This window comes from Protopterus annectens, chromosome 11.part0 (assembly GCF_019279795.1).
Source record: "Protopterus annectens isolate FY-2018-M chromosome 11.part0, PAN1.0, whole genome shotgun sequence".
Taxonomy (NCBI): domain Eukaryota; kingdom Metazoa; phylum Chordata; order Ceratodontiformes; family Protopteridae; genus Protopterus; species Protopterus annectens.
Genome location: NC_056745.1, coordinates 211,337,946 through 211,358,353, shown reverse-complemented (window position 1 = coordinate 211,358,353; position 20,408 = coordinate 211,337,946). Strand labels below are relative to the sequence as shown.

Genomic DNA, 20,408 nt, shown 5'->3' with positions numbered 1-20,408 from the left:
TAACTCCCCGTTTGGCATGTACTTGACCAGACACTTACAACAGCTGGAGAGTCCACAAAAGTACCTCACAAAAAGGATCCTAGGCCTTAAACACATGTCCTACACGGACAGACTCAAAAAACTTCAGCTGTTCTCAGTCTCTTATCGTCTACTCAGAGGTGATCTCTGCTTGACTTACAAAGCCATGTCCAACCCAGCCCTACTTGAAATGCTACACCTAAAGAAATCCCAATTCCTCCACACCACACGCTCCAGAGATCACAACCTCACTACCACAATCAACAGAACATACTGGAGGGACAGGTTCATCTCCCAAAGACTGTCCATACTCTGGAATGTTTCCCATTTATGTCAAGCAGAGCACCTTGCTGGCCCTCTTCAAGAGAAATCTCGACAAGTGGATGGATAAGAGAATGTTCACCTCACGGATCACTCCATTTGCCCTACTGGATAGAGGCTCTGTGAACTAACATCGGGTGGTACTGTGTCAGGAAAATTTTTTTTGGGCTAGGCTTGTAAAGGCTCCAGGGCCATTAGCCTAGTACACACCTATGAGACAAGATGTGGGTGAAGATGGAGTAAAGGTGAAGCTGAATTAGCAGGGACATAGCCATTTTTTTCTAAGGTATTTTATGAAGTGGGTCTTAAAAGGCTTACTTTTGTTTATCTGTTTGATGTCAAAACATAAGGGGTTACACAGCTTAGAGACATCACAGGAGTACAGACAGTTGCCAGCATAGTTGGTAGTCTTTGTTGTTGTTAAGGAGCTACTTTTATATTGGAATACTGTCTTAGGACAGTATAGTTGGAGGATGTTGGCTTGGCTAGGATAGTGGTCAGGAATGTAGATGAGATAATTCCTATTCTTAATCTCCACTTTACAAATCCCTACTCTTAATCTCCTGACATTTCTATGAGATTGGTCTTTTGCTACATTACCTCCATTCCCACATTTGCTTGTTCCTTTTTGTGTAACTTTAGATGGTTGGAGCTACATCTTTTTGCAAATACATTAAGCAAGTAGAATCGGTCTTGACTAGATATGATATAACAAAGTAATGTGGAAATTCAAACTAGGAAAGTTGTTTAAGCGCCAGGTAGTAATGGCATTTGTAGGGTTTGCTGGTGCTATCTTGTTATAGCACTGTTTTAAGCTGATTGCTCTGGCTAACTTGGAGATTAGTCAAAAAGGGGACAGTACAGGGAAGAGAAGAAATGTTCATGCCATCTTTCAGTAGTGCTAGTAAAGCTGGGTGCAAATCTGTATAAGGCTCCATGTTTTATTTATTTAGTTTTTATTAATGTTCACTCCTAACAGCTTAGTGTGAGAAATAACTCAGTTCTAGTACTGTTTGAAGTTATTCTGAAGGTTTTTTGTACATGTGTGATTTGCTTCATACATGAAATGTGTGGTCATACCAGTGTGTTCCTGGATGATTAGAATGTGGTGCATATTGCCTACCTGGTCCTGGCTAAAGGATATGATACAATACTCTGCTTGGGCATTGTCAACAAACTTGTGGAACTAAGTGTAAACAAATGCCTTTATAACATGGTGGATAGCTTGCTGGATCACTAATAGGACCCAGGATGTTATAAGTGGCGAGTCCAACTCCACAGAGGCCAGTCACTAGTGGAGTCCCCCAGGGGTCTCTTTGCTAGGCACACACCTCAATATACTTTGTAGATGTCAAGCAATCTCTAGCCCTAATAATCTCTTTGCTTTTCTCTACTGAATGTTTTCACTATCGTACAGTTTGAGGTTTAAAGCTACTGCGTCTCTTAAACGGGGAAGTTTTAAAATACGTTATCATACCTCTCAATCTCTTAGAACAAGAACCCTGGACAAACGGCCAAAAATGGGTACAGTTTTTAAATATTCCTCTTACAAACTTAAAAAGTTGAATTGGATAGAATAACGGGTTTGGCATTAGCATGAATTATTGGAAAGGTATGAAGTCTGAAACTCAAATGTCTGTCATTATTTTGTAACTTCAGTCTTTAATGATTTGCCACAAATATCACAATTTTATTTAAAACGGACCAAAAATATGAAGCAAAAATCTGGACATTCTGGGAAAATCTGTACAGTTGACAGGTACGGTCGGTCTTCCCCCGACCCAGACGGATAAAGTGCAAAATTTATCATGTCTGTGCCCAAATTTATCATGTCTGTGCCCCCCCCCACAAAACAAATACGTTAATTAAGCAGAGTAGAATACCAGTTACTAAAGTAAGCCACTCAAAACATGGCTATGAGAGTCTGCATGCGTACTGAAGCACCACGTGCATTCTCCGTAGTTTCTGTAATTCTGATGTTAAAAAGGTGAAGGTGCAACACTGGGCTGGCCAAAAAAAAAAATCGGCGCCTTCTCTTCTTAGCCAATCAGTAATACATTTAGTGTAGTTGCCAAATAAACGGACGAATCGTGATTAGGGTCAAAGGTGAAAGGTTGATGATTGGAGGTAGCCATTTCTTCCTTTATCGTTGCAGCGGCGTGTACGGGTTATCGCTGCGGCGAAATTTTTTTTGTTTACTGTCGAGTGATTGTAAAAAAAATGGTAAGGCCTTGCTTTCCAGCATTGTCAGTTTCTGTTCGTGTATTTAAAAAGAATTGAGCTGTGTTATAGTATTTATTGAATTGACGCGTTTTTGATGAAGTTAATATTGTGCTTCTTGCCGCGTGCGCCATGCGTCGATGTTTTCTAAATTTATCTTAGTAGCGTCTTAACTTCTGTATAAATTTCGTAGGTTGAATACGATTTTTTTTTTAATGTGACTTAAATTTTATTCACGTTTTTTTCGTTTTGTAGAGCTTGCCGCTGAATCCTAAACCCTTCCTGAACGGGTTGACTGGCAAACCAGTGATGGTAAAGTTGAAGTGGGGTATGGAGTACAAGGGCTATTTGGTGTCTGTAGATGGATATATGAATATGCAGGTAAGAGTGATGTTTTAGGGATATAACGTGAGTATTTTTTTCCATCTAATATCTTTAACTTCGCCGTTCCTACTCAATCTCAAACCTAAAAATCTCCTTTGATGTGAGACTGTTTCGATTTCTAAGAGACTGGTTCGTTGCTACTTTTATCTCTACTCCCACATTTTGTTCTTTTTAGTATACATTTAGAATGCTGGAGCCGCATCTGTTAGCAAATACATATAGCTTGTAGTTAATCCAGTAGAGGTGTGTGCTTGTGTGTATGGAGACTGTGCTTGTGTGTATGGAGACTGTACTGGCGTCTCTGTGTGCACTTCCGTGTCTCTCGTTTAGAGATGGCGTTTTCTGCTTTGCGTTTAGTATAAAGATGGTAGTATGTTTTCCTATGTTTGTGTCAGGAGCCCTAATTTGTGAATGGATTGCTTTTGTAATCCTGTGTTTTTATATTGTACCTTAATTTGGGGGGGGGGGCATTTTTTCTTATAACTGTGCTTAATAACCTTGTTCTGTTGGAGTTACTACCTGTCACTCTTTAAAAGGGACAGTCCCTCTTTGGGCAGTTGTGTCCTGCAAAAAAAAATAAAACCAACAAATGTCCTGAGATTTTAGGACAAAAATATTTCTTAAGTTTTCTTAGTTGCATAAACAACTATTTTGTATCTGAAATGCATATGTTATACGAACTAGCATAAGCAACTGGAATGCTACAAGAATAAGCTTTTATTTGTGCAAAAAATGCAAAGTTCTGTACTTTGCAGAGGCCGTGAGTGTTTTTTGTTCCTGCAAAATCTGACATTTCTACATAAAGCATCCTACTTTGGGCATTTGGAAAGGTGGCAACCATATTCTCTTGCAGGTATAATAGAGGGCGGCAATATTTTACTTTACTTGCTCACCAGTAGCAAGCACTGCCCAAACCCTGCCCACTGTTTGACATCGTGGTTAAGCACTGAATATTCAAGCGGACTGTCTGCAGCAGTAATAATTGCTCCTTGCTTGGTGAAATCGAGCCAGAAAATGCAAAACTTATGATTTTTCGACATCAGAAGTAGCTGGAAAATTCCTGTTTATTTCAGTCCTGAAATATGGCAAAGAGCAAGTTGGTAACATCAAAAGATGCTATGTTAAATAACTAGGTTTATGGATGGGGTGCTTGCCTCCCTGATTTTCTCCTTAATTGGGAAGTACTGAAATTCATAACTGGCTTAGGATATGCATTACTTGCTGAATGGTCACAGTATCTGAAGTCACAAGTCTTGATGCTTCCTAAAGGCAAAAAGCAATACAGTGAACAAGGAAACAATGACCATTTCATTATCCAACAACTTAATCCCTTTTGTACACCAAAACTGTGTAGTAATAGAAACAAAATTTAAGCATAAGATAGAGATGTAAGACAATAACAAACATTCTTTCTGTTAAATCTTGTCATTGGCTCTTTTCATATAGAAGATACAGAAGAGAAAGTATTGTAACATTGGTTTGTACTACTGTACTGTAAACATCTTTGCAGGTGTCACAGTTTCCATAAGCTGGTTTGCTCAACATTTCTTGCAGTCAAAACAGGAGATGAGACTGTCCTGTCAAAGAGCGGCAGTATTGCTGCAAACTTGTTTTTCCTTCTACAGAGATTCAATAACAGTACTGCTGTATACCAGCAAGGGTGTGAGAATGTAACTGTAACCTAGAGATAAGGGTGTGAGAGCGTAGCAGTAATTTTTCATTTGGTGTGATCAATGAAGATTAATTCTGCAAGGACTAGACGTAATACAAAATAGGGCACATTTGTTTCATTTTCTACAATTGGGAGTCTAATTCTGGATTGGCTCTACTTGCCGTTAACTCAGGCTTCTAAACCTTTAGTATTTCTAACTTCAAAATTCTGCTCTACTTGCCGTTAACTCAGGCTTCTAAACCTTTAGTATTTCTAACTTCAAAATTCTGCACTGGCTACATTTATAGGTAGCCTGACATGGATGAATCAGAGATCCCAGTCTTCTAGAAATAAGTTACTTAAAATCTGCTCCAGGTTTGATGGCCCTTGTCCTTACTCATTGCTTTGGGAAAATCGATATTTAGGTAAACTATTCACCAGTACTTAGAAGGAACCTTAACATTTTTTGTGCAGTGAATGGTATGCATGATGTCACCTGCTAATATGAATGGCATGTCAGTCGTGCCTTATTTCATATGCAGGTTTGCCCATCAGTCTGTCATGCCCACTCCTGTGCAAAACTCCGGGTGAGCCAGTGAAGTAAAATATCGCCTAGAGAAGGCCTTGCAGGATATGCAGTAGCAAATCCCACCCTAAACACGCCTCCAGGCCCATAATTCCTGGAGGTGTGGAATCTGCTTGAATATTTGTGTCAAAATTAATATTGATGAATGGGGCTGTTTTACTTCCACACACTAAGTAAAAACACTGCGTATACTTTCATTAATTTACAGTGTTAAAAATTACATATATCAAAATACACTTTCATATGTATATATATTTTTTTCTCTATGCATGTGTATATATAAGGGGATTTTTTATATATATATATGTGTGTGTATATATATATATATATATATATATATATATATATATATATATATATATATATATATATATATATATATGTGTGTGTATGTGTGTGTGTATATATATATATATATATATATATATATATATATATATATATATATATATATATATATATAACCTCAAATGTGTGTAACTAAAACACATATCCTACATCAAAAAAAACTTTGTTAGATCAATTTAAAGTTGTCCTACTCTATTATTAAACAATGTTTATTATTAGGACAACATTTAGACATGATTTTAATTTTTTATTTTTTATTTGTGTATTGTATATTCTTTATACACAACATGTAGAATGTGTTTTATAATTATGTTAAAAGTATGTGTTAAAATGTATTAAAAACTACATACTAATCGGATTGAAATATTATATCAACAATAATAAAATATAACCCCTATCAGGTTTAATTATCAATTCATACATTCAAAAGAATGCGTATTTTGTGTGAGTACTATTATTAATTGTTAGTTATACTTAGCCGTGTGTGTATATACACGTGCATACACACGCATACCCGTGCACATGTGTGCACAAATATGTATATACACATGTGTATGCATATGGACGCATGCAAACACACGTGCAGACTTTCACATATCCAAATTGGGTGTTGTGTGGATTTTTGTATGATCCGCGGTGGTGGTGTTGCTGCGGTAGCATCGCCTCACAGTAAGATGCTGTCCGGTTTGATTCTCTGCTAGAGCGTTTTCTGCGTGGAGACTTGCATGAATGGGCGTACCTTCGTTGAAGGTTGTGCGTCAGGGCTGGTAACTCTGCACATAAATCTACTACCAATCATTAGCGGGCTGGAGTTCTGCTGTGGCGACCCCTAACCGGGAAAAGCCGAAAGGCACAAACAAATCTACTTATGAATTAGAAGTGAATTTCACAAGTGTCTGAAAAGCTTAAATTTCAGTATTGTAAGTCCATTTCTTTTTTTTTTTTTTTCTAAACATGGCTGTATGCAGCTAACCAGAGGTGGTCTCTGAGGAAAGAATATGGCCAATTTATAGAGAGCAATTACACTGCTTGGTCCCTAATCAGCTATGGTGCTTGGTCCCAAATCGGCTATGGAAAGAAATGTTGAGAAGACTACATGAAATGCAAAGACCAGGCATATAGACTGCTTTGTCCTGGAATGGTGGAGCATGTTCAAAACTGTGCTGTATGTTGGATGCTTGGAATAATACTAAAGTTTCATCTATTTCCTTTAATGCCATGGAGTGAAGTAGTCCAGTAGGGAGCTTTTAGATGTTGACCAAATCGTATTGGTAGCTCTGTTGGTGTACACAACTAAAGTGTTCTACAAAGTGTAGGTTTTTCACCAACTAGTACATGTCTTGCATGTGTGGTTTTTTTTTTTTTTTTTTGGTTTTATTAACACCTAAACAGTACTGCAGACCAAATTATGGTAAGGAGAAAAGAATATGGCAAGCTTCCTTAGAGAGGCATCCAAAAAAGTGTTTGTGAAACATTGAAGGTTAGAGTAGTTTCCAACTCTCTCAAATTGTACTGTTTGGGCTGCATTCTGTCCCAACTTTCTGCCTTAAACCTGTGTTGTGTGACGCCAGTGCCCCTAAGCTAGGGTAAACTATCGGTGTTAGAAAGTTTACTCTTCAAATTTTCACTCCAGCCAAGACTGGAATAGCCAGTGAAGAGGAAGGTCAACACTAGCACCATTACCACAAAGAACACAAGCCACACACCATCACGTCTTTCCCTTAACACGAAACACATTCCCACCTTTGCAGAGGCTCAAAAGATCTACCCAAACAGAGACCTCCAAGGCAGAAATGCACAACCACCACAGCACAAACGGACGCAGCTCACAGACAAGTTTGCCACACAAAGCCCCTAAGGGCAAAACAGCTTACCAAATACACTTTGTCATAGGTGACTTAAGGCACATGTCCAACTTACTAGATTGAATAAGGAGAAGGTACCTGTCGGGTGGCAGGACATGCCAGGCATGCACTTGGGTCACTCCAGGTACAGATGACTCATTGTCCGTGTTTTGTGGGAATTACCTGAGATGCACCTCCTTGGACTACATGGAGGAGCTCTCGGATCATGTAGTCCAGGAGGGTATGACCCTAGCCCTGAATAGCATCTTGCAGTCACCCAGAATACCACAGTGTAAAGAGAAACATGATTGACTTCAATAATTGGCTGTTTCTGGTGTCCTAAGGGGATCTAGTATGTCTGCTAACGTTAAGGCCCCAACACATTGGGTGACTTTAGTGGTTTTTCCAGTTAATGGAGGGATAGTTAAAGTACCAACACTTGCTCAACGCTGTTTGGAATTGATAAATTCCAATGTCCTGTACTCAGCTTATCCTTGGCCCCACTACGGGTACGGGTAGCAACATCCTCTATCTGGTTATTACTGATGTGGGTGACTGCTCTACAATGCCCATGCAAATGGGGAGAAGAAATGCAGGACTGCAGAATCCTACTCTGCACTGTACAAAACGCCTACACAAATGCATGGAATAAGCCATACCCAATAAAACCAAGATGCTCTCCTCCACCCCTGCCATGAACTCTACAACAGAAGTTGGACACTATTGCAGAATAAAGCAGAGCTTTAAACTCCCTTGGTAGCCTCAACAAAAAGCTGAGATCCCACGCATCTTTTAAAGCTAGCTATGAAATCAAAATTGCATTTAAATAGACCACTATAAAGCCTTCTATAGTTATGTCAATCTGCCAAGGCAGTGCTGGGATCTCCTGTGAGCTACTACACAATGGTAACTCCTATACTGGGCCAACAAGACATTGCCAGTATATGGGCTGACAGATTAATTGCCAGCTTTACCCCCCTCACCTCCTAAAGGGCCAATTACAATATTGGATGAATGCTTGGTACCCAATATTACAGCTGCACAGGTTAAAATCACTGTCCAAGGCCAATAATACAGCTTTCATGGGACCTGACTATCCCTGGCTGTTCTACATGAATTTCAAAATGAGCTGGTGCCACATCGGTGTGCCCTGTTGAATCGCAGCCTCTGATCCCACCAATTGGCACACTGCTACAGTCCCCCCCCCCCCCCCAGGGGGTGCAACTATGAACCCTTGGAATTGCCACCCTATTAGCCTCACGAGTGGTGTGGAAGGCTATGGAGCGCATCATGGATCTAATAAACAGGGATGTGGGGAATCTCCAGACTGTCTACCCATAGTGTCTGCTCAACCTTGTAGACTTTAAGTCTGTCACCAGAGCAGTGGATGAAGGCAAGGTAGTCCACACAGCCTACCTAGATTTGGCCAAGGCCTTCAGTACAATTCCTAGCTCGGGAATCGTAGACTCTCAAAACTAGGCAGCAACCCTTGTCACAAGGTGGGTTGCAAACTGGCTCACGAGTCCACTTCCCACATTGTGGGTTGTAAGTCGGACTAGAGACCATTCGCAAGTGGGAGTCTCACAGGGATCTGTTTTGGATCCTCTCCTGTTTGGCATCACTTTTCTGAAGTCCAGGCCAAGACCAAGCAACTGTCAAAGTTCGCAGACTATTGCAAACTGGGAGCTATTGGCTCTCCAAATGACATTCTACAGAAAGGCCTTATGGAGACCATTGACCGGTGTCAGAACCATGCCGTTAAGCTCAGTGCCAAAAAATGCACGTTTATTCCTTTTGAAAAGAACACTGTACCTATGAATTAACATATCAATGGAGTCCAAACATCCAAGGTGCATCTGGGAACACAAGTGGATGTCAACCTCTCCTTTGACTAGCACTGCCACTGTGGTCAGAAAATCCTGTGGCACCTCTAATTTCAAAAGGGTTTTGCACCCAGGAAAAGAGGTCAGTCTCTGCTTTTCCTCATTAGAGCAATTAGAGTAAAGACCCAATTTGGCATGTACCTTTCTAGACGTATGAAACAACTAGAAAGACCACAAATGTCTCGCTAAGAGTATTATAGGTCTTAAACACTTGCTCTATGCGGAAAGTCTAATCATATAGTCTACTTAAAGGCCATCTCTGCTTCACCTACAAAGCCATGTCTTACAGTGCTGTTAAGATGTGCTACATCTAAAGAAATCCCAATCCCTCCGTGCCACACACTCCATAGACCTCAACCTAATTACCGCAATCAACAGAACTTGCTGGAGGGACTGGTTCCTAACCCAGACTGCCCGTGCTTGGGAATAGACTTCCTTGCACATCAAGCAAAGCACCTCACTTGCCTTAAAGAGATTATGCTGAGTAAATGGGGAAATAACAAAAAAAAAAAAAATTGAAATGGGTGGCATGTTGCCAGGGAATCCTTTGGGCTGGGCTTGTAAAGTTTCTAGTGCCATTAGCCTAGTACATAACTACGAACCTATAAATAATACTGAAATATTGCTGCTGGTTTTGTAATGGGCTAAATGTTTGGTAGAAGGGTGATGTGGAGCAGTTTTATACCAGATGAAATGTTTTGGTAGGTGGTTTTGTTTTGTGTGTTTTTTTAATACAGAAATTTGATATGGCCATAAATATTCATGCAGCTGCTCCATTACTGGGCTGGAGGTGCAGTTGTGGCAGGATGTGCTACTAGCGCGTTATCCTGTTGAGACTCTGCAACCTTTGGTCCCTGCCTGTGCAGCAGCTGGCTTGAATGTGGGGAAGGCATTGTAGTCCTGCACTGCTGGGGTAGCAGCTTTAAACTGTTATCAGTAACTGCAGGTACTCGCTCACTCTCTAAGGTGAGGAGAGCATGGATGGAGGGAGTGGATTTTCTTGCAGGCAATCCTTGGCAAAGTGACTTGGTCTTTACTATAACCCCCCCTCCCCTTGGAATAGCATCAGAAACTAAACTGATTTTGAAAGTCTGTCCTCTAATTTTTATGCTGGGAGTCTTGGTTCTCTAATTTCTCTCTAGTCCATGGAGGTGAGTGTTGTTTACACATCCACATGGATACTTGTGGTTTAATGACTTGAGTGTATGGTTTGACTTGGCATGTTCTTGCTTGTGATGGGTAACTGGTTTTCTGCTTATTCAGTCTAGTGTGAGAAGGCCGTCTCTTAATGGAGTTTTCCATAATTAAAATATGGGATGGTGTTGGCTTGTCTTAGGGTTTTGTGCTTGGTGCTCCAAAGGGCGTGGTTGCATATGTTTTTACTGGGAAGTCCGACTGGACAAGCAGTCCATTTAGTTAAAGTGCAGTCAAGTTATATAATTTTTAGTGTAACAATGAGGAAACTGCCATCTAGTTAAAACAGCAAGTCTTCAAGCCGTAGTAGGTGTGGGCTGGCAAAATGGAGGCAGTCAGAAAAGTCATGCGCAACTGTTGCGCGTGCAGTGTGTGCAAGTATGAATCATCGGGTGCAAGGCTGTGGGGGTAAGGAGAAGAGGTATGGTGTAACAAAGTAGCTGCAAGACTGGGGAGGAGATTTGTGGGTATTTTCTGCCAGCTGCTGTGCATGGGCAGAGCCAGGTGGATGGGTTTCTGGTATTTTGATTTGTTGAGGGATGGTGTTCTGGATATTTGAGTCTCCGAAACTTTGACTTTTTAATAGGAATTTTAGATCTCGTGGACCTATTGGAAGTCAGGTTGTACAAGACACTTGGAGGGTAGCTCTGGCCCCTTTAGTTGGCAGAGCAGCGCAGTGGTGGGATCTGTGTTTGCGAATCTGACCCAAAGTTAAGTCTCGAGGTTTGTGACGCTGGACAAAGGTGTAGAATGTGTTAGACAAGGGAGTCCTTGCAATTGTCTGCCTTTTGTGTGACTAGTGCTATGTTTGTCAAATATTAAGCTAGCGGTGGTGACTTAAGTAGTTTGGTATGTGAGACTGGCTTGATTTTGTTTTTGAAAGTAGATGAGAGGGTGTGGTCAGTTTGTTTATTTGAGAAGCATTAATTTTAGTCTGGATGGAGAATAAGTTGATGCAGGATTAAATGGCTGAATTATTTTGGGGTTGTATCTTGGGGAGTCTTCTGCATATTGAACTATGGTAGTAAGGTTAGTAGTGGTAGAGTGAAGAGGAGTGGACCTAGAATTGAACTTTGTAGGACAACTGTTACTGAAACCGTGGTAGGGCTGTTTGGGTTAAGGGAAGAGAGCTCTGAGTAGATTGGTGGGAAACTGCGTTAAGCTTTAGACACAGGAAATTGGAAGAAACAAGTTCTTATTTTTGACTTGGGTTTATTGTGTTGGTGTAACTTCGGGCGGTTACGGTGCTGTCTGGGATGGTCCATATTGGGGAGTTGGTAAGTTGCTTTATATTTGTGTACTTTTTTTCTCTAGAATTTTAGAATGTGGAGATGCATGGCAATAGGTTCTATTGAGGTGCTGCCTCTGCAGAAGGATGACATTGGGGAATATAGCTGGAAAATTGCCGATCCATCATTGAGCAAGTGGGCCAGCTGATAGCTTAAGATATTCAGTTGGGAGTTAGAATGAGCTGGGGAATGTTCCTGCTGGAGTAAATGGGGATGAACTATGGAGTCCCAAGTGAAAGTTAAACTGAGTTGCTCTGCTTTCTGTGGTATTTGTAGGGGAGTTGAGGATTGCCTAGGTTCTAATAGTTTTGATAGAACTCCAGAATTTTTAGAGATGATTTTAGTGTTGCTGGGGTGTGTTCCTTAAGTTGTAAGACTGTCGGGCTTGGTTGATCTGAGGTAGATGTGTGGGTAGAGGGCTAAGGTTGTCAGTGAGGCAGCCAGAATTGTAGATCCCAATCCAGTATAGACTGCCCTTTGCTGTGCTTGCCTAACCTGGTTGGTGGTTGTATTTTTTGGATAAAACCAGTGTAGGTTTGTAAAGTTAGAGGCACTTTCTGAAGTGCAAGTTAGCCAGTCCATATTGAAGTCCACCGTTATGGTTTCCTGGTTAAATGTAGAGTATGACCAGTGAAGGTTTTCAATAATGGATGAGTGGGTCCTTACCAGGAGGGATGTAGAGGTTTTGGGGGGGTTAATTTCCAAATTAATGTTTCAGTGAGACCTGGAGGTGTCATGTCTAGGTGTACTAGTTTTTGTACATCTTTGTATGTTTTGGCAATGCCTCCTGTATGCTCCTCTGCATTTGTGCAGTCTAGTCTATGAATATTATAGCCTGGGGTTAGTATTTCATTGCCTTGTGTAGGGTTTTAGCCAGGTTACTTAAAATTGCTACATCGGCGGACTAAGGGCTGCATGACATTTGTGTAACTGAGGCTTCTGTGACTCCTGTTTATGGGCAGTATGTTCAAGCTGTTTTGTGGAAGTGTGTGGTGGTGTGTTTATGGACTGAATACTGAGATGGGTGCATACAAACAGCTCACTGTTGGAGGTATTAGAGCTGTGGTGCTATGGCAATGTTAAGACGTGTGAGGTGGGGTTTGGGGGAATGAGTAGTTGTAATGAAAGGTGGTCTTGCGAGTAAGACAGAAGTATGTAATTTCTATAGCGGGAGTATTGTGCAGTAGTTGGCCACTGTCAGGAGCACAGGCTTATTTAAGCCTTTGCAATGAGGTAAGTTGCTAGTTTATTTTTATCTTAACCCGCAGTGGTACAGCGGTTGCGTTCTTGCCTCGCAGCAAGAGGGTCTCCTGTTCGATTCTTGGCTGGAGTGCATTCTGTGGGGAGTCCATGTCCTCCCTGTGGTCAAGTGGCCTCAAAGACCTGCTTTAATGGGTGTGCCTTTGCTGAAGGTTGGGCGTCGGGCTGGCAACTCGGCGCCATAAAAATCTTATCACCAATCCTTAGACTGGAGTTCTGTGGTGACCCCTACCTGGGAAAAGCTGAAAAGACGAACCACTCTATTTTTATCGTAAAGCTGAAACACTGATCTCTTATCCTCTGGTCTTGACCTTTTGGGGAGGGAAGTGGATTGTTGTAACATAGTGGTAATGGGACAGAGGGGAGAGAATTTCCAAAGCTTACAGTTGACACTAGTCAAAGTAAACTAGCTGCACAATATGCCAATCAAAGACTAATGAAATTGTTTCATTTTCAGTGCAAGAAACATGCATAGTTACTATTTGGTAATATTAGGACACTTGACATTACATGCATAAAAAATGTGACATTTAGGTTATTGCACAGATATCGCACAGACTCAAGTACCTGTGAAGCAAAAATATTGCATAAAGTATTGCACGTCATTTCAGAACAGATTTGGATACTGCACTAAGGTATGTTGCTAGTAGTAGTGATATTGGAGTAAATGGACATGATAGTAATGGTGAGTGTGGAAGAGGTGAAGGCGAGTACAGTCAGGATGGAGTGGGGGGGTGTCAGGAGTTAGTTGACAGACAAGTACGAGTGAAAGGGAAGGTCTACAAGAGGGTAGTGAGGCCAGCTATGTTTATATGGGTTAGGAAACAGTGGCATTGACAAAAAGCCAGGCGTTGGAGCTGGATGTGGCAGAACTGAAGATGTTGATTTGCACTGGGTGTGACTAGGGTGGACAGGATTAGGAATAAGTATATTAGGGTCAGCCCAGGTTGGAAGGTTTGGAGACCAAGCCAGAGAAGATTATGGTTGTTTGGACGTGCTGAGGAGAGATGCTGAGTGTATTGGAAAAGATGCTAAGGATGAAGCTACCAGGAAAAAGGCCTAAGATGAGGCTTATGGATGTGGTGAGAGGACATGCAGGTGGTTGGTGTGATAGAACAAGATGCAGAGGACAGGAAGAAATTGTGTGAGAGCAAGATGCAGAGGACAGGAAGAAATGGAAACAGATCCGCTGTGGTGACCACTAACAGGAACAGCTGAAAGGAGTATGCCCTTTACTTAATATTCAGTTAATTGGCTGGAAGAGCAGAATGGCTACTGGCATGCCTGTTGATCAGTCTGGTGGATAGGGAGGAAAAGCATCTATTGAGCCTGGAAGTCTTATAGCACATTGTATTAACAGCTGTCCCAGGAAAGGCAGGAGAACATGCCACAAGCAGGGTTAGTAGTCTTCTCCTTTCTAGCTCTTCCAATACGTAGTCGTGCAAGTAATCCGATGCCAGTGGAGCCAGGCTGTGACAGACAGACACACACACACACACACACACACACACACACACACACAGAGGTGTGCAGTCTTGAGGCATTAGTTTCTGTACTGTATGATTGTCGGTACACTCCAATGGTTCCTCTATTGAAGGCTTGGAGGATGGACTGTGACAGGTTTGCTGCTTTCCTCAGTTTCCGTAGGAGTAGTGCTCTTGAGTCTTTGTACTGCTGCTACCTTGATTTTTCCAGAGGTGGTTGTGCTCCTGAGACCACCTAAAATCCACAATCTATTCTTTAGTCTTGCTGATATTCAATGCCAGATTGTCACACCAGCTGAGCAGATGTTCCCTTCACTCCACCCTGTTTCTGACATTACCTGCAAGTGTGGTGTCTACAAACTGATTCAGTTGGATTACATTACTGTCTGGCTATACAGTCATGTAATACTGAAACGCACCTCAACTGTCCCCAAAGAGAACTGGGAATTCTCCCCCAAAAAAAAAAAAAAACACTGAGCACTGCTATAGCTGCCACTTCTACTTCATCCGGTACCTCTGCCACACATGCCTTCAAAGGAATAACTCTATGCCTTTCCAGCAGCTCTTGTATTCTATTGCACATCTTCCACACCCACAAAGTTCCCAAAACATTGCCCAGCTCAAGTCACTGACTTATCAGGTGTGTTTTTTACCACCACCAACTTATGAAAAAAAAAAAATCTACATCCCCAATTTCCAAAGTTAGGCCCCCAGGAAATGGTACCCACACGGAAATGTTTCTTTCGGCTTTTCCCAGTTAGGGGTCGCCACAGCAGAACTCCGGTCCACTAATGATTGGTAGTTTTTTACATGCAGTTACCAGCCCTGACGCGCAACCTTACCCACAAGGAAATAAAAAGTACCCAAATAAAACTTTTTTTTGTTTCCAACTTTGAGTTTGTATTAACCCCCTCCCATATTGCGGCCCCCATAGGGTTGTGCTAACACTAAAACTGTTACCCCCATGGGCACTGCAAAAATGCTGAGCCACTGGGCTCTCTCCTATTCCTCACATCTCCCAGATGTCCCAGAATTCTCAACTTCACCTTCCTTTTAGCTTGTCCCACATACCATTTATACGGTGTGTATCCACATCCAATAATGTAGACCACACCACAGGAACATGCACATCCAATGATTTAGACCACACCGCAGGAATCATTCTTTATCCAAAACTTCTTTCCACTAATCCACCCATCAACATTCCTCATTTTATCGCATATTTTGCATGCTCCACATGGGAAAGGCCCACTTCCTCTATCATCCTTAGCCTTTGGTTTTAGTAACTCATTAAGTTATTAAAACGGCCATAGTGAAATTTAACACCATCCAAAGACAGTTTCTCCACTATTTCATTCCTACAAGTTAGTCATGTAAGCAAGGTGAATAGTAGAGGACTCGAGCAGTGTGGTACACCTGCTGTTTCCCCACACATACCTTTTTAGGTCTGGCAGCCTGATATCCAATTGCACAAGGTGTTTATGCCCAGTTGGATTAGTTTCCTCACCAGTTCTGCCTTCAATATTGTCACCCCACCTCAGAACCTAGTCTATGAATAACATTTTGACAACTGTTTTCCAAGTGAGTTTATGGTTTCATGAAGTGCTAAAGAGATGGCATTTGCTGTGCAGCAGTTTGGCCTATAGGCACACTGCAACGTATCGAGTGTCATCACTTCATTATTGTCAATGTTAGAGCAACTGGGCGATTAGTCATTCAGGCTGCGCTTTCTTTGGCAAGGCAATGATAGTCATGTTCTTAGTATCTCTGTTTAATGGCTAATCACGGTGATGTATTCAAAGTGTACCGATGCCAGCTGAGAACCTTTCTCATATCTGGACCAGCTGCTTTCCTTGGGCTAATTGTCTGTGTTTAGGACATCAGCTGTGTTGAGGCATAAACTTAATGGTCGGAATGAAGTGCCATCTGCAACAGTTGTCAAGCCTGGTTAAGTTGATTTTAAGAATTCACACATTGGGAAGATGCGGGTTTGTAGTCTAGTTATGGCTGGTATGCCTTTCTGTAGCTGTCCAGTCAGTCCCTGTGGTCATTGGTGACCTGGAATTTTTATTCCTTGGTTTCTCTCTGCATCTTGGGTTTGCTGGGGCCACCCATGAGGCATCTTTGTCTTCAATTCTGAATGCTGCATTTTGTGACTTGATAAGCCTGTACACCTCACTAGACAGCCATGGTTTTTGGTTTGCACGCGTGGTGTCTGGTAATTGTCACATTCACACACTTGAGATGTAGGCCATAACGGATTCTATATATTCCATGTCTGTTGACTTGTGGCTGCTTTACTGAACATTGACTGGTCCATGCACTTGAAGCAGTCTTGCAGTGCTGTGACTGCACCCTAAGGCAGTAATCTTTACTTGGTGTGACAGTATACAATGCTTAAGCAATCTCTATATTGGAGATTAGCTTGATTAGCACTGTTGCAGTTAGACGCACATAGCATGTAGGAATGCTCACAATGTTTTACACATACCTGGAGAAAACACACGTGAACGGAGAAAGAACATGCAAACTCTGCACAGAAGGCACCACAGCTACAGTGTAAAAAAAAAAAAAAAAAAGTTTTGTGCATGTATTTAGAATCTGGTATGCAGCTGGCCAGTACAGTTTAGGATATTTTGTGCATGGCTTACACCACTGCTCAAATGTGTGTTAAAGGTCTGTCACCTTTTTAAAGAACATTGGCCTCAAACGTACTCTAAAAAGAAAATTGCCATTCAGCAAGTACAGGATTTTGGCGCTTGGATTACCCTATGTCTGGCTGTAGTGGAAAGCTGTTTTATGTAGCCCTAGATTGGTACAGTAGAATACAGAAGTAACACTGCAGCTGTAGGTTGAGACTAAATCTGCTGCCTGCTGGTTGCCGTGTAATTGGATATGCCTGTAGATATTCTGAATTAAGATCAACCGTTCTAATAGCTGAAATATCTGTAGAGACTTCAAACATAAGATTGGCCACTCTTGACCAGTCGTTCCAGTTCAGTAGCAGAATCGAACCGATCCAGTCTGCAGAATTGCAGATCAAACCAATGTTGTATGGTTGATTTGGTGTAGTGCTTTCTGTTGGATTCTTTTTGTAGGATGTATGTCTTAAGTGTGTGGAGCTTAGGTAGGTTGCTTAAGTTTCTCGTGGTGTGGATGTAATGCTTGTTACTGAATTGTCTCCAGTGACATTTGTTTAATTGCATTTGTCATGCTGTTTAAGGTTGGTCATCTGAATTGGACCATACCTACATTTGTCTCAGGATGCCCATCTCTGCTGGCAGTGAAATTGGAAAGTCTGTCCATGGTGTGTGGTGTAACTTTTTATGAACTACAACTGGGAAGGACAGCAGACTGTCAGGCACTGTGGAAGTAGAAACTGCTGCATAGTACTGCGTAAGGTTACAGGGGAACACTTTATAGGTTTCTGCTTTCATCTGTACAAGGCACTGTCACCACACAGCGAGCAGTCTAATTTTTATAGATTCAAAATGTAATCCCTCTGGCTAATAAGCTCTCAAATGTCAAGCTCTAGTTCACTTTTCCAGTATCTGCCAGAATGTATGCATTTGCACTCTGCACGACTAATCTAGTTGGTCAGTGTGGAGACTCGAGATTCTTTGCCTGGAATGCATAGTATGAGGACTTGAAATTCTTGTGCAAGACTTCAGAGCAGTGCAGTAGGTTGTACAATAGTGCCTAGTTAGCACTAGCATTTGTTTGGACTGATGGCTGTAGTCTCCCCTTGGGTAGGATAAAGCTTCAGGTGGCAATGACTAATCGCTGTCCTTCTGCACAGTATGCACACTACTCTTGTACAGTTTTGCTCTTGTGTCATGGATTGCAGCATTGCTGCTGTAAACCCCCCCCCCGCGCACATCAGTTATTTTTTGGTAAATCAGTAATGCTTAATGTTGCAGTTTTAGTCCCTCTGGTAAGTACAGAGTTGCCAAATACTGCGCTTTTTTTTTTTTTTTGGACTTCTGTGCAGTTTTAATGGCTGCATTGGTGGACCACTCCTATATTGCAAACTGTCCTGTTTCCACCCTTCCTCAACAGTAGTGCTAGATTTTAATTTCTACAGATGGTGTACATGTATTCTCTGAATGTCATATGCTTGCCTAGTTGTAACAAAGCTAAGCTAGTTTCTACTGTAGAAACAAAAGATAAAATACTTGTGCCCTATAATTCTAGGGTTGTTGCAACACCCTTCCCCCCCCCCCTCCCCCAATGATGTGGTATGGTGCTTCACTCGCCACACACTGGCATTGAGAATTTTGTTTTGCATCTCTGAATATTACGTTTTTGCCAGCAACTGTTCTGCTTTTTATGTCCTGACTCGTTTGGGAAGAGTTCTAACCAAATGTTAAGACCCAATTTAAAATACTGCTGTAGACCTGTAGGAGTGTACAACATTATTGCTTGGTTTCCTTGCCTGATGTTACCAGGGTAAATGAGAGCAATGTTGCTTTTTGTTTGACTCCTGCTTTTAATTAAAGGACAACGTGATTCTAATATTAAATGCTGAAGTTTGTCCTTTTTCTCCCAATTGTTCCTGCTGTGAATAAACATTGCGTTTTTAAATTGACTGTTTCTCTCCTCAAGAACAGTACCTTACTGTACTGTGACTGTTTCACTTTTAACCCGCTCTTGCTGCAGTCTCCAATTAATTGAGGTCAAGGCTACTAAATACAGGTAGCTTTCTGGCAAGTTGCCTCTCCAAACTTGACTACGACTGTCCTAAAAACCCACCCATGCTGTGGTGTCAGCTCTCTGGTCCTTCCCCTGTCTGTATAGGACGTAAAGGCTAGAACAAGGAAACAGTAAAAGTCTCTTGCTGTTTTCCTTGTTCTAGCCTTTACCTCCTATGTGGACAGGCAGCTCAAGAAAGTCTCTTGCTGTGAGCTGCCAATCACAGCAGGTAACTGCTCATATTACCCTTGGTGCTTTGACAGCTAGGGAAGTTGGGTGTGAAGGGGAATGGGAGATGAGCCTGAAAGTAGTGCAATTCAGGCTTCACAAAGTTTGGCCATGCTGAAAGTCTGTTCTGTGGCATTCTCACTGTTTTAAGTAGTCATTGAGCAGCATGAAAGACTGCAGTGAATGCATGTAAAATCAATGATGCAGTGACAGGAACTTTAGGAAGAAAGCCTTTGTGATGTAACTTTTTTTGCAGCCTAACAGTTGGTTACTTCAATATACCAGACCCCATGTGATCAGACTTTGAAATTACATAATAAAAATATTTAACCTGTAAATACCAGAGGTAAATTTCCAGCACCAAACCATGGTGAAATGTTGAGTCTGTATCTTTTCTTTTTTAACCAAGGGCTGTTTTCCTGTGCCCCCCCCCCCAAGTACTCTGCTTTGTCACGCAGCTAAACAAGCCTTCAAATGAAAAAATGCTAGTTATATGTTCATCGTGCATACAGCTGCAGTAATCACAGATGGGTTCTCTGCCATCAGGCGGGTCCTCGGTCGGCCGAATTCCAAAGTCTTGGTCTGGCGTCAGTTGTTGTCGCTTTCTTTCCTGATGTCAGCGCGACAGGGGTATACAAGACACAGCCGACGCCATTTTCTTCAGTTTTTTCCGCACGGTGGCCGAAGCAGAAGCAGTTTGCAAGTGCCGGTCGGCCAGCTCCTGAATTTACAAAAAAATTGGAAACCGAGGTAGTCTTTAAAGCTAAGTACCCCGTTGGGGAAACTTTTCTTGCCTCTGACCGATGTCAGACAGTTAACAATTGTATTTCTTGTGGGAAGCAAATACCGCATGAGGATTTCCATTCCCTCTGCATACCTTTAGGCCCAGACCACGACGTCTCAGGCTGTCACTTTTGCGCTACTTTCAATAAACGTACTATTAAGCTTCGGGCGAAGTTTGCCCAACATTATTTTGGTAAAGCCTTTGATTATAAAATGTCGTCTG

At 41.8% G+C, this 20,408-nt stretch overlaps 1 protein-coding gene across 1 annotated transcript in view; it reads left to right on the top strand.

Annotated features, from left to right (window-relative positions):
* The first annotated feature begins 2,426 nt into the window (after positions 1-2,426).
* Positions 2,427-20,408, top strand: part of SNRPF (small nuclear ribonucleoprotein polypeptide F) — a 56,804-nt gene continuing 38,822 nt past the window's right edge. The window contains exons 1-2 of the mRNA XM_044087632.1: positions 2,427-2,562; positions 2,815-2,940. Of these exons, the coding sequence (XP_043943567.1) occupies positions 2,560-2,562; positions 2,815-2,940 (129 nt within the window). The 5' untranslated portion in view covers positions 2,427-2,559. The remainder of the gene's footprint in view (positions 2,563-2,814; positions 2,941-20,408) is intronic.